Source organism: Triturus cristatus, chromosome 2_1, assembly GCF_964204655.1.
Source record: "Triturus cristatus chromosome 2_1, aTriCri1.1, whole genome shotgun sequence".
Classification (NCBI taxonomy): Eukaryota; Metazoa; Chordata; class Amphibia; order Caudata; family Salamandridae; genus Triturus; species Triturus cristatus.
In genome coordinates, this window is record NC_140581.1 from 1,038,547,662 (window position 1) to 1,038,559,847 (window position 12,186).

The window sequence follows — 12,186 nt, forward strand, 5'->3', positions numbered from 1 at the left end:
TGGTATTGTTGGGACCAGGCGGCCCATGAAATGGCACTTTCTCTCACTTTGGTGGGGAATGGTATTCCATTTTACATTCTCTCCACTTCCTTCCTAAATTGATAACTTCATATCTCCTTCATCAGTTTTTTTTTACTTAATAACACACTAGGTTCAAGTTTCTTTTTGTTAAAATGTCCTAAATATATACTTTTTGTATAATGGAAGCAATGCATCTTTCATTGTTCATTATACAACTGTGATTCCAGTCAATGAAATTATGCATTCCTCTTTCAGTTCATTAGTTTAAAATTGTCCAGGAAATTACCTCACATGGTTATGGAGGCCATTAAAGACCCATATATAACACAAGAATCGCATGATAGGAACAATCTTCATTATTTGTTATTGAGGTTCAATGGACCATTTGCATACCTGCGCACAATAATCGGTTTCATTTTATGTGCAGCAGACCTAATCTATGATTTGAAGACATGAATTTTCAGCGATTAACAAAATCCCAATAAGTACTCTGGTGGACTGTAAGTATGGTGTACAATCCGAAGTGGAGAATTCTTGGTGTAATTGTAACATATTTGCAAACGTTTTGCTGTTTACATAGAGGAAGAATTCTACTCATGCAAAATCCCATCCTCTTAGATCTCATAAAATAGGTGGACTTCTTTGCTACCAATTAAAGGAAGACATTACAAATCTTCATAAAAATTACTTCCTGGGAGAAAAAAACCCTTCAAAACATTCCCAAATAGACACAAACTGTAAACTCAGTTGGTGCTCATTGTTTGCGAGGCAACCAACTGGAAGATTTCCCAAGCTAGAAAATAAATCTGTGTGCAGCATTGTGCACTGATCTAGATTCACAGAATCTTGATCAAGAAATTTACATCAATGGTGCCGTTTTCTTCTGTACAAAAGCTCTACCTAAATGCACTAAAACATTTTTTATTGGAATATTACCGTGTTTTTAGTTGGTTTTATCTAAGCTCAATTTAATTTTACCACAGCTAAATTATATGTATTTCCAACCATATTATGGCATTTACATTTTTTTACATGGGCGACATAAGACATACACACCCCTATGCAAACTTTGAGGATGATATCACAACCGTTGCATATGTCTGTGCAAAAAAGATGATTAAATAATAATTGAAAGATAATTAAATAATTTGAAAATAAAAATTATGTCAACTGCCAGAAAATATTATATTTGCAACATCAAAATTGTGCTTTATACTTTCAGGCTACCATGAAAATGATTGGTGTCATGACAATACTTATTTTAAGATTAGACAATTTTGTTAAATTGACAGTACTTAAAATACACACATTTTCAACTAAAGAATCTCAGGTTCACTAATGACAGGTAGAAGGTAAGTTGCAGAAGGTTGAAGCATCTACATGAACCCCCTCCCCCCCACCCCCCGCCAACACAAATTATGGGGTGGATTGGCAGGAGTTTACACACTACACCAGATTCACACCTCTGGAATGTCCTCTCTCCATGCCAGTGTTTCATATCTTCCTGGAAATTCATGTTTGGTATGCTGAGGAGGAAAGGAAGAGGATCACTTTCCTCCTTTGTGACTTAGACTAAATGGATGTAGATTATAATGCTTACATGAACTTGGAGTGGCAAGTGAAAACTATTATTTGTCAGTTATTTTTTGAATTAGGAGATGTGTTGTGTAAGAATCATAGTGCTACTCTATCCAATTTCCCCTTCCCTGCCTCACTTAAACATTTACATTTGAAGATTTGTTGTTTGACATATTCTGTAAATCTTTTTTTTAAAGTTCTTATTTCTGGTCTTTAGCCAAAGATACGCTCCGCATTCCATTGTTAGTTAATATATGTTTTACTCTTCTGATGCAATTTGTGCAAGGTCTCAAACAGTATAATCACAATATTTTTCATATAAAAATTGTTTCCGGTTTTATTCAGCAACATTAAAATACTTGAATGGATCATTTAATTCGGTAAAAATTGAGCATTGGGTATTGGAATCCCTTCTACAACAAAAGACGAAGATAGTTCACACATTCTCTCACCATTGCTGGAGTAGGAGTTGCTGGTCTTCCCTAAAAGGAAAAGAAAAACAACGTTGTTTAATGGGGAACGTTGTTATAATTATAAAACAGGCAAAATGGCGAATCAGATGTGAATACTTTATAATGCAGATCAACAGTTTATTTTTGTACTACAATATATCTGTTCCATAAGGTGATCTGCAAGCCTACATGACAATACAGTAAAGAGTAGGTCCATGTTAAGTTGTGAATGTTCCCTCAGAATATTTTGTGACTTTTTTCAAAACACTCAAGCTTCCTGAAGATCAAGACGGTTGCAAAGTTGCAAAAAAAATATATAGAATAAAAGCGGTTATGGGAAATTTGTTCTCCAAAAAATATTTTGGTAGAATTTTCACTGCTGACAACATTTGTTAAGCTAACAACATATGCAAAATTAATAAAGGGGAAATAGTTGTTAATTATGGAAATATACGAGGGCAACTGTTTAAATTGATCTCTTCATTAACAAAGAGGTGAAAATACTTTTCCTTGAAATTGAGGGGGAGAAAAATTGATTTGCTACAGTGCAAACAAAGACCGTCCGCCACGGAACCTCCACAGGCAATCGTTCCGATTGCCTTGTGGAGCGGTCTACATCCATAAAATGGTGGCGGTGCCTAGCAGGTACCCCCCTACATTTCACGGCACCAAGTGACAGGCACCATGTGGTGCCTGCCACTTAGTGCAGTGAAATGTACAACATGCCATTTTAACATCGCGCCTGGTGCCGCTGTCAGCAGGACCCGCCACAATGTTAAAATGCAAAATGCAACCGCCATGGTGGCGGTCGCATCCTAATTGGGGATGTATTGCGGATGGTCCCAATCACCACCACGATGGCGGATGGACTCCAGTCCGTCCGCTATCGTAATCAGCCTCCTAGTTTGTGATTCAAGCACTGCATGCAGGGAAAGATTACCCTTGCACATTGACAAGGAGCAAGCCTCTCCTCAGAAATGGTCCTAGTGCATTCAGTAAATCCCTTCCTGATTTTTTTTCAGCTGCTTATTTAAATTAAGATTAATAATATATAGAATTAAATATGGGTAACAGTGAATTACAGGGATGTTTTTCACCGAGGGTTCTGCGTGACATCAAATAGACAACAAGAGAGAGGTTTGAGTTGTCTGTGATGTCATTAAGAACCCCAAGGTGAAAAACATCCCAGCAATTCACCTTTTACCCATCTATATTTTTATGTTATGTATGGGCCCCCAAATATTCTGCCCCTATTTTCAACTGCTGCGTGGTAGTGGCAAAACATAACATTGCCTCTGTTATATATCTGTTGACCAAAGGTTAAAAAAAAACCTTACCTGCCATCCTTGACCAACCCCACCTCATTCCCTGCCTCCCTTCACCGTCCTACAGTTGTGTTCTAAGGGATGCCTGTCGGCTTGGCCAGAAAGGCCTTTACGACATCACAGTGGGTAGCCAGTTTTGTTATCAACTGTTGCAATGTCATAGCAGTGGGTTATGAGATTCAGAAACTGAAATAAAAGATAGAGGCTCTCTATGAGAGCCATACATAACAAACATATATGGGATGGATTGCTTAGGTGCTCGTTTTAGCAACCCCTATTTTTGTATTACTCCAGTGACTCTATCCTGAATTCATTCAATAGTTATGAGAAAAAAGTACCCTGGATGGAACATGCTCCTGTGCATTCCAACTTCATAACAGCAATGTAAATGAATAGTGCCTTACCGCTAATTGCCCACATGCCGCTTGGATACCCTGTAGAGAAAAGAGAGTAATACCATACAGTCATAATTTCACACATGATTAAAATGCTGGTATGTAATGAAATGTGCATTTTCTAAAACTTTTATTGAGTAAGGATTTCTTGCTAGATATTTTGTGCAGGAGAATTCTACACATAAAAGTGAATTTATCATCATCTTCTTTGCACAAAACATTATCTTTTCCACTCAATTTTAACTGTAAAATAAAGTTCAGAAGAATTCTTCACAATGTATATGGCTGAAAAGCTTTGCAGATTTATATAATTTGATCATGTGAAGAACTTCTAAGCCATCTGTTCTTGCTTCGAAAAATAAAGAAACGCACAAGTTAGTTTTATCTTTCATGCAACAGGAATCAGGAAAGATAGTTGATATGGTGAGAATATCATTGCTACTGAAAAGCCTACAGATATGGTTCTTGCAACAGCATGAAACAAATGAAAAACAAATTCTGTAAAAGGCACAAAGCATTGGCAAATTTCATGTTCTGATGAACATGACTGTGACCGTCAAGCAGGCATTGTTACCATGGGACAAACACAAAGGAGTGGGAGGAAAAGATGGATTTTATCTCCTATTTAAGTATTTACGAGAACCTTTGAAAGGCACAGATGTCCAGGAGTTCTCACATGTGTGACCATTTGGCAAAAGTCAATTTGCACTTTGAAACTACTTCAACGAAAACACCACAAATGTTGGTAGTGTTGCATCCCCCTATCCACTCCCATCTCCCCTATCCACTCCAAATATGCACTGCACTTACTCGTGTCCTTCACATCTGAAGGTGGGAACCCCCACTGGAAATTTTGTGCTGAATGCATATGCTAATATTTGTAAAGTCTTTCTTTATAAAATAAAATAATTTGTGCAAAAAATATAGGCAAATTGTGAAAAGTATCTTACGGCAGCTTGGGCTAGGTTAGCTGGCTGTCCCTAAAAGGAAAGAAAATAGTATAAATAGACTTTCATGCTGCAAAAATGTTCATCTTTAGAGATCATCAAAATCTTTTATTTTTATATCTATGGTCATCTGCAATACTTAATAAGAATATATATAAAGAAACATAGTCCATGATCAAAATAGGATAATTGTCAACACTACCATATCAGTTATTGTACACCTCACACCAGCTATGATCTAGTTCTGTGCATTTCGAAACAAAACAACAAACGGAATTAGCTTGTTTCAGGTTGTAAGCTATTTTTTAACTTAGAGAATCCAGTGAAACCTATGGGCTTTTTTAGCAACAAGCATAGCTTGTTTTAACACTGTCCCAATACATGTTTTAACAATGTGAACTTCATGAAAAATTCCCATATATGATTACAAATCTTTGAAACTCCAACCAATTTAGTAAAAAATGGTTAGAGCTAATTTTAGTTAAAATACTGGAAAGGGTGCTAATTGAATCTAGATTTACATGATCATAAATGGTTCTAGAATGATTAATGGCTAACTATATCTTTTAAGTGTGTGAACATGGTTTTAACCTAGTTAAACTTTTTAAAATTCAAATCCATGTAAATGGCTTGAAGTGTTTACCTAACAGGTCCAACTTTAAAATTAAATGCTATAAACTATTTCAAAGATTTGAAGGATCCTAAAATATTCCCAAGCTTTTTTTCTAGTGATTCTAATATTGTAAAGATTCTTTGATTCATTTTCTTAATTTTAAAAGCTAACCAAAACATTTAAAACAAAATCGTAAGTGTCCTTTTGAGAAAACTTTAAAGATATGTGTGCAGCATATAACAACTACTACACATGTGTTACAAAATCCAAAAGAAAGATACTTGCATATTTTTATTTCCATAATAAGGTCCTCCGTATCATTTTACTAAACTATGTTTACCAAATTCCTATATATAAATTTCAGCCCGCTCCATTCGGATAACTAAAGATTGTTTAACTGTTAGTTTGCTCTGTCACTCAGTGGATGCCTGCCGCTAAACATCTTTTGAAAGAATGTCACATCTGCATAACCCCACATTTTACAGTCATAAAAAATTATAAATTCATAGAAGTTCAAAATAGTCTTACTGCTGCCTGACCGCACATGGAAAGAAGTCCCTGGAAGAAAAAATAAATGGGTAGCTCACGTTGTGCTCGCAGTAATGGCTACAAAAGCTAAACTGAAATGTTTGCCTTTGAGGACATTCATATAATGTAGAAATATTTTATTGAAAGTAGCAAAACGTCATCACTAAAGCATATAATGTATCAGTGCATTCACACTTAACATTTTTTGTTTCACAGTGGAGGAACTTCTTCCTCTTCACCCTGCCAGTTTTGCATTCCTCCATCCCCTTCAAAGTACAGAAAACAGACTTTACTCCTGCCTCTGACAGAAGTAATTGTGAGAATTTGTAAGGGTGACAAACTGCCTTAAAAGACATGTGTAAATATCCACAAACCAGCAAGGCAGCCCCGGACAATGCTGAATTGGTATCAAGATGATACCAAAATCAATTTGAGTGGAACAGAAGGACTATGGTACTTTATCTAATCAACAAGCAGATACTACCCCCCATATTATAACTATATCAGACTCATTTCACCATGAACATCATTTTAGGGTCACTAGGGGTTGCATCTGCGACCCCTGGTTTGTCCCGTGTGACCCCTAGCTTTTCCGTTGGGACTTCTAGCACTGTAGTTGTGACCCTTGGTCTCAGTGATGGTACAATCGGTACCAAAAAGACAGAAGCAGCTCGGTATTCTGGATATTGGTGGCTCCTCCTTCCTTTGTTTCTCCTCCCATTTTTATTACCCTAATAATAAATATTAGCCTACTATTCACTACTGGTTTAATATAAAATTAAGCACCAGCAGCTAGAATCGGACCTTTGCTAGTACTTGAGGTAAGTATGTGGCCTAACGGCTAGAGCTGTAAACATCCTGGAATTGTGGGCAGATAACTCAATCTCCCTGTGCCTAACAAAACATTATGAATTTGTCCATCTGTAACACAACTGGTGCTCATGTAAAGTGCTCTGATACCATCGAGTTGAGTTCGAACTTTATAATACAAAAAAAAGTTCATTAAAAAATGCTTATAAATATTTGTTGTTTGCATGCTTGCGGGTGAGAGTGTGTTTGTTAGAGAGAGAGCCTTTATGTATGATCTTGTGTCTACATGTGAGACCATGAGTGCATGAGAGTGAAAGTGATTAAGAGTGAGTGACAGTACTGAGCTAGAATAGGTGAGATTGAGTGTCAGTGAGTGTGAGTGGGTAAAAATGAGTCAGTGAGTCACTGCAAGTAAGTAAGAGTGAACAAAAATGAACGAGTAAGAATGATTTGGAGGGAATGTTAAGGATGTGAGTGACAGTAAGTGAGCATAACTGTGAATGAGAATAAGTCAGTTAAAGTGAGTGAGACTTAGTGATTCAGTCACAATAAGTGAGTGAGAAATGGTGACAGACAGAGTGAGTGCAAGTGAGTGTGTGAGTGAGAAAGCATAAGTTAGAATGAGAAAGTGTGAATGTATGAGTGTGAGTAAGAGTGATAGTGAGTCTGAATGAGAATGAGTTTTAGTGATTGAATGTAGTGAGTGAGTGTGAGTGTGTGAATGTAAGTGAGCAGGGGTGAGAATTTGTGAGTCTGCTATTGACTCTGGCTTGCTGAAGGTAATCTTTGCCTTACAAAGACCCACATGTCAAAATTCTGGTGCTGGTATACTGAAGCCAATTTCTAGAATGACTGGCCTTTATGACAAAATAGTGGCAATGGCATACTAGAGGTAATACTTGGTACTAACATATTTGAGGTAATACCCATGGCAAAATGCTGGTGCTGCATACTGGAGCTAAATGGTGGCATGGTGGCACCAATGGAAAATTACTGCCACTAGCATATTGAAAACCATTCTTGGAATAAGGGAGAAGAACCATTTCACATGTGAGGGGGACAATTATGACAACGTGCTGACCATGCCATACTTGAGGTAATTTTGACATAAGGGTTACCCATGGTATATACATGGCACTAATGGCAAAAATTGGGCGCTGGCATATTCTATGTACGTTTTGGGCTAAAGGGGTACATGTCGCATATGGGGGATACTCATGACAAAATGTTGGCCCAGGCACAATGGAGGTCATTTTTAGCATACAAAGGCACCCATATTTGAAAACAAAGGGGTCAACTATGAGCGGGTTATCAGGTTTTCCTTAGCTAGAAGGGACTTGAGTATTTAAGCAGTGCTCTTTCAGAGCCTATGGCTTTTCTGCAAACCTATTTGAAAATTGTGCTTTGAAATTGCATCATTTGACCCCATTTGTTTTGAAGTTTTCTCCAAGTTAGCAGCCTCCTTTGAAGCCTCTTAGAAAAGTTTGGGCTAACTTGCTTTGTTTGTTTCCTATGATTCAGGGCAAGTAAGACGCCCACTAGCCATCACTGCAAGTACAGAAGGTTAAATGTTCCTTGATGAACACTTAGGCCCATATTACGAGCTCCGAACCCATGGTGACAGTCCGCGGACCGCCAGACTGGCAGTCTGCGCGCTGTATTAGGACTGAGGCAGTTGGGGCAGCGGTCTGAGGCCCCAAATATGCTGGTGGTGCTGCTGCGACACCGTCAAGCATTTTAGGAGTTTCCTCACTGCCACACTTTGTGCCACCACCATTAAAATGTTGGCGGTGAGGGAACAAGGAGGCCCTACAGGTCCCCTTGTTGCCTCTGTGCAATGGGGTGCATGCATGGGGGCACATGTTGTGCACTCCGGTATTCATGCACCCCCAGTTCCTACACGGCATGGACTTGACAGTCCATCCCCTGCAGGAACTGCCTTTGACTCTCCCATTGCAGATCCTTTTTCAACTGCACCGCAGTGGGACCACCAAAGAACTGCCTGCCAAAGTAAAAAAAAGTCGTACTCTGGCGGGCAGTCTTTAATGGCTTTGAAGGTCATGGAGCGGGGGGGGGGGCCCTTCTCTGAGACCTCCAAAGTCAAAATAAGGCCCTTTTTGCTTACTAAAGCTTCCTCTGAGCCCTATGCATTATGCTTTAGCTTTTTGAACATTTTAAACATTCTGATTAAAACAAAAACAGATACAGATACAGGTTGTTTTTACCCTATGATATATCAATATATTTCTTGGAATGTGCAATGTTCTGATTAAAATAAAAACTGATACAAGTTGTTGTCATACTTCATTATAGTGAATACATGATAACTGATGTTTTTGAATAGAAACTTCATCTCTGCTTCACGTAAATGATAATGCCTTGTAAATGATCATAAATAAAAAAAGTATTACCAATAAGGAATAATTTAAGCCAGTAACATAGTACATATTTGATATATCAATTAATATATGTGGCCATAAGTACTATTTTTTGTAATCTCTTTTTTTCCCTCACCTATGATTATCATTACATTTCTTGTTGCGGCATACACTAGGTGTGTGATTAACTTATGAAAGTTTGTGGTATAAATAATTTAGATCTCCAGCACTGTTCTGTGTTTTATAGCACTACATCCTCTTAAAATGAACACATTCTTTTTTTATGCAATACAGAAAACTGAGTAAAGTTCCATTGGCATATTATGCCAGCACCCTAAGATAGGTTAAATGAAAAATATAAAATTTTCTGTCTTGTGTTGTTATATTAATCAGGCAGTTATTTTGGAACTTTACAATGTCACTTATCGTGATGTTATTGGAGTTATACTCATTAGACTGGGTCAAAGGTCATTTGATGTTACTTAGTCTGATATCAATAATAGCAAAAGGCATGTGATGCCACTTTCTTTACTGTCAGCAGTTTGGGTACACAATGTCCATGTATCTCATCAACTTGTTAAATATGAGATTTGCACTGACACTTTCCTGAATATGAGGAATTAAAATTAGCCTTCCAATGCTGTGCTAATCGGGATTGTCGCGAATTCGCAATCCATACATCACCAGAGTTCTGCATCCTGCATTCCGAAGCATCTTACATGAATGTTGATATTTTACTTTTGTTCTTTCATGATAATTTTTTCTAGTCAATAATTTACAGGAATTGGGCTCAAAATTAGAAAAGAATACCAAAGTGACCTTACCGCTGCTTGAGCTAAAGTGGCTGGTTGATTCTAAAACAAAAGAATGCATTGTGAGTCATAGAAAGATAAACATCTGTACTGAAACTTTCAGAGATACGAAGAAAACTACAGAAATTATGTAGTTTACTCTTACCACTGCTTGAAAAAGAGCCTAAAAAGAAAAAATATATTTTATTTTAAGAAGAATTCACTGTACTTCTGGGTTCATCTAAAATAGCATGCACAACAATATAATAGTAAGGATAAATAATCTTAAATCAATTTTTACAAATTAATCATTTAAACACCTCTGTATTTTCATATAACTAACCAGTAATCCTATAACACCCTTTCATTTTTGCTCTTGCAGAGCTCTGATTTTAATTTTAAAATAAACACACGTCTGGCATGAGCTGATTTGTATTGTCACACGTTGAATGAATAATTGTTTTGTTACAAATAGAAGTATTTTCACCGACATTCATTTCTTTTGTGTCATATTGATTCTTTTTGTTCACAAGTCGATTCTTTTGTCACCTTTTGATTTCTTTCGATTGTGATTTTCTCATGAATGATGTAGTTTCTAACAATAAACTGAGAGGCAAATTAACAAAAATGACGGGGAGCGGAGCTGCACTAAATTTGGCCGTGTCGAGCTCCGACATTTCCAAAACGTAGAAATGGGAAATTCTACAACAATACAATGCACCTCTGTGTTTTCCCTAGCACTGGAGCCAAAACTAGCTGCTTTAGTGCCAGCACAGGCACCCTTGTACCATAATGCAAGGGGACCTACTTTGCAGCAAATGATTATTTTTGTGCAGGAAGGGCCAATGTGCTGGAAGATGGCCCTTCCTGCACATAAACAAACCATTAAGGTGATTTGTTATTTCTAAGTCTCTTCCTGCAAATAAACAATCATTAATGGCATTTAAAGCAAAAACAAGGAGAAATAAAGTATTCCTTCTCATGCGCCATTCAAATGCCTGCTCTTGCATGGCGTTAGTTTTTGGTGCTGTCTCAGATATACACATCCTTGTAAATCTGGAGAAGAATCAAAAAGAAATGAGTTTTGCAGTGGAATGCCTACAGTAGCACCCTTTGCACGCCCCTTTCACGCAAAATGATGAGTGTAAAGGGGCCGCATTTGCAAGGCAGCCTTAAGATGCAAAAAGTGACTTAACACCGCTTTATGACTATGGAGAAGGGCATAGCGCCACCAGAATGTCGCCAAAAGTGATGTTCTGGTGGCGCTATCCCTTGTAAACATACCCCTGAGTTGTGTAACGTTAAGTGATATCAACAACAATGTAGATCAAGCAGGTGAACCAGGTCTGTTTCCCAAGCGATTTCTACGTGGATTTAGAATGGGACTGGGTTTAATCATGAAGTGTACAGATATTAACATATATTTATGTGAATTCCTTCAAAACATTGAATATTGAAGTGTTCTCTTGCAAAATGTTACATATCTAGTTTGTGTTAGAGCACAAGAATAAGCATGACATTTAATGATTATCTTGCAGTGAGAAAGAATAAATACAGAGGTCTGTACTAAAGAATGCACATACCCCACATATGTTGCTGTAAAGGTATATTAATACCCAGCATTCACCATTTTGTCTGTTTTTTGTATTAATATTTGTAAATGGTAATTTTATATCTTGGCAGAAATCTTGCAATATATCATTGTCATCCAAATTATTACTTTTCGTATGATGAGGAAATACAATTAGAACACTTCGTATGCAGAAATAAATCAATAGAGAATTCAACATGCTAATGTTACTGAAAATTATATATTTATATATTTTTGCTAGTATTTCTTTTAATATTAGCACATTCACATTATTCAAGGTCCATAAACTAGATGTGATCTGTTATGATTACTTACTTCTATATTCACAATATGTTGTGAATTTTTAGATTTTTACTGAAGTCTATGTCTCAGATAAGATTGGTAAGCATTTTTCATTTGCATGACATTGTTTAAGAAAAATAAGAGTCTGATGAGATAAAAAGTCTTGCATTATGTTTGTCAAAAAATAACTATTTTTTGTCACAGAGTTTTCAAAGTTCAACCCAAAAATCTAGCAATCTAGCAATTTCTATGCAGAAAGTAACATTAATAATTAGGGTATAGAAACTTCAGCAAAAAAACAGTAATATTTTTGAATTGATTTGTTTGACAACCAATTTTTTGGGGGGACAATTTTGCATGGCATGGAGGGATTCAGGTAATTTTAAGCATATAAACTACATTTTCGCCTACTCATGCTTTGGATATCTCAAATGCCGTACATTTTTTTAACTTACAAGTAATTCAAATATTTTAG

The 12,186-nt window shown here is 36.8% G+C and overlaps 1 protein-coding gene across 6 annotated transcripts in view; it reads right to left on the reverse strand.

Annotated features, from left to right (window-relative positions):
* The window catches only part of LOC146866305 (uncharacterized), a 110,635-nt gene that overhangs the window by 53,913 nt on the left and 44,536 nt on the right, over positions 1–12,186 (reverse strand). For 3 of the 6 annotated variants that reach the window (XM_085640839.1, XM_085640836.1, XM_085640835.1), the window contains exons 6-11: positions 10,005–10,022; positions 9,872–9,901; positions 5,860–5,889; positions 4,722–4,751; positions 3,781–3,810; positions 2,052–2,081 (exon numbers count right to left, since the gene is read on the reverse strand). In XM_085640839.1, coding sequence (XP_085496965.1) covers positions 2,052–2,081; positions 3,781–3,810; positions 4,722–4,751; positions 5,860–5,889; positions 9,872–9,901; positions 10,005–10,022 — 168 coding nt within the window. The remainder of the gene's footprint in view (positions 1–2,051; positions 2,082–3,780; positions 3,811–4,721; positions 4,752–5,859; positions 5,890–9,871; positions 9,902–10,004; positions 10,023–12,186) is intronic. The other 3 variants (XM_085640837.1, XM_085640838.1, XM_085640840.1) reach the window with 3 other exon arrangements.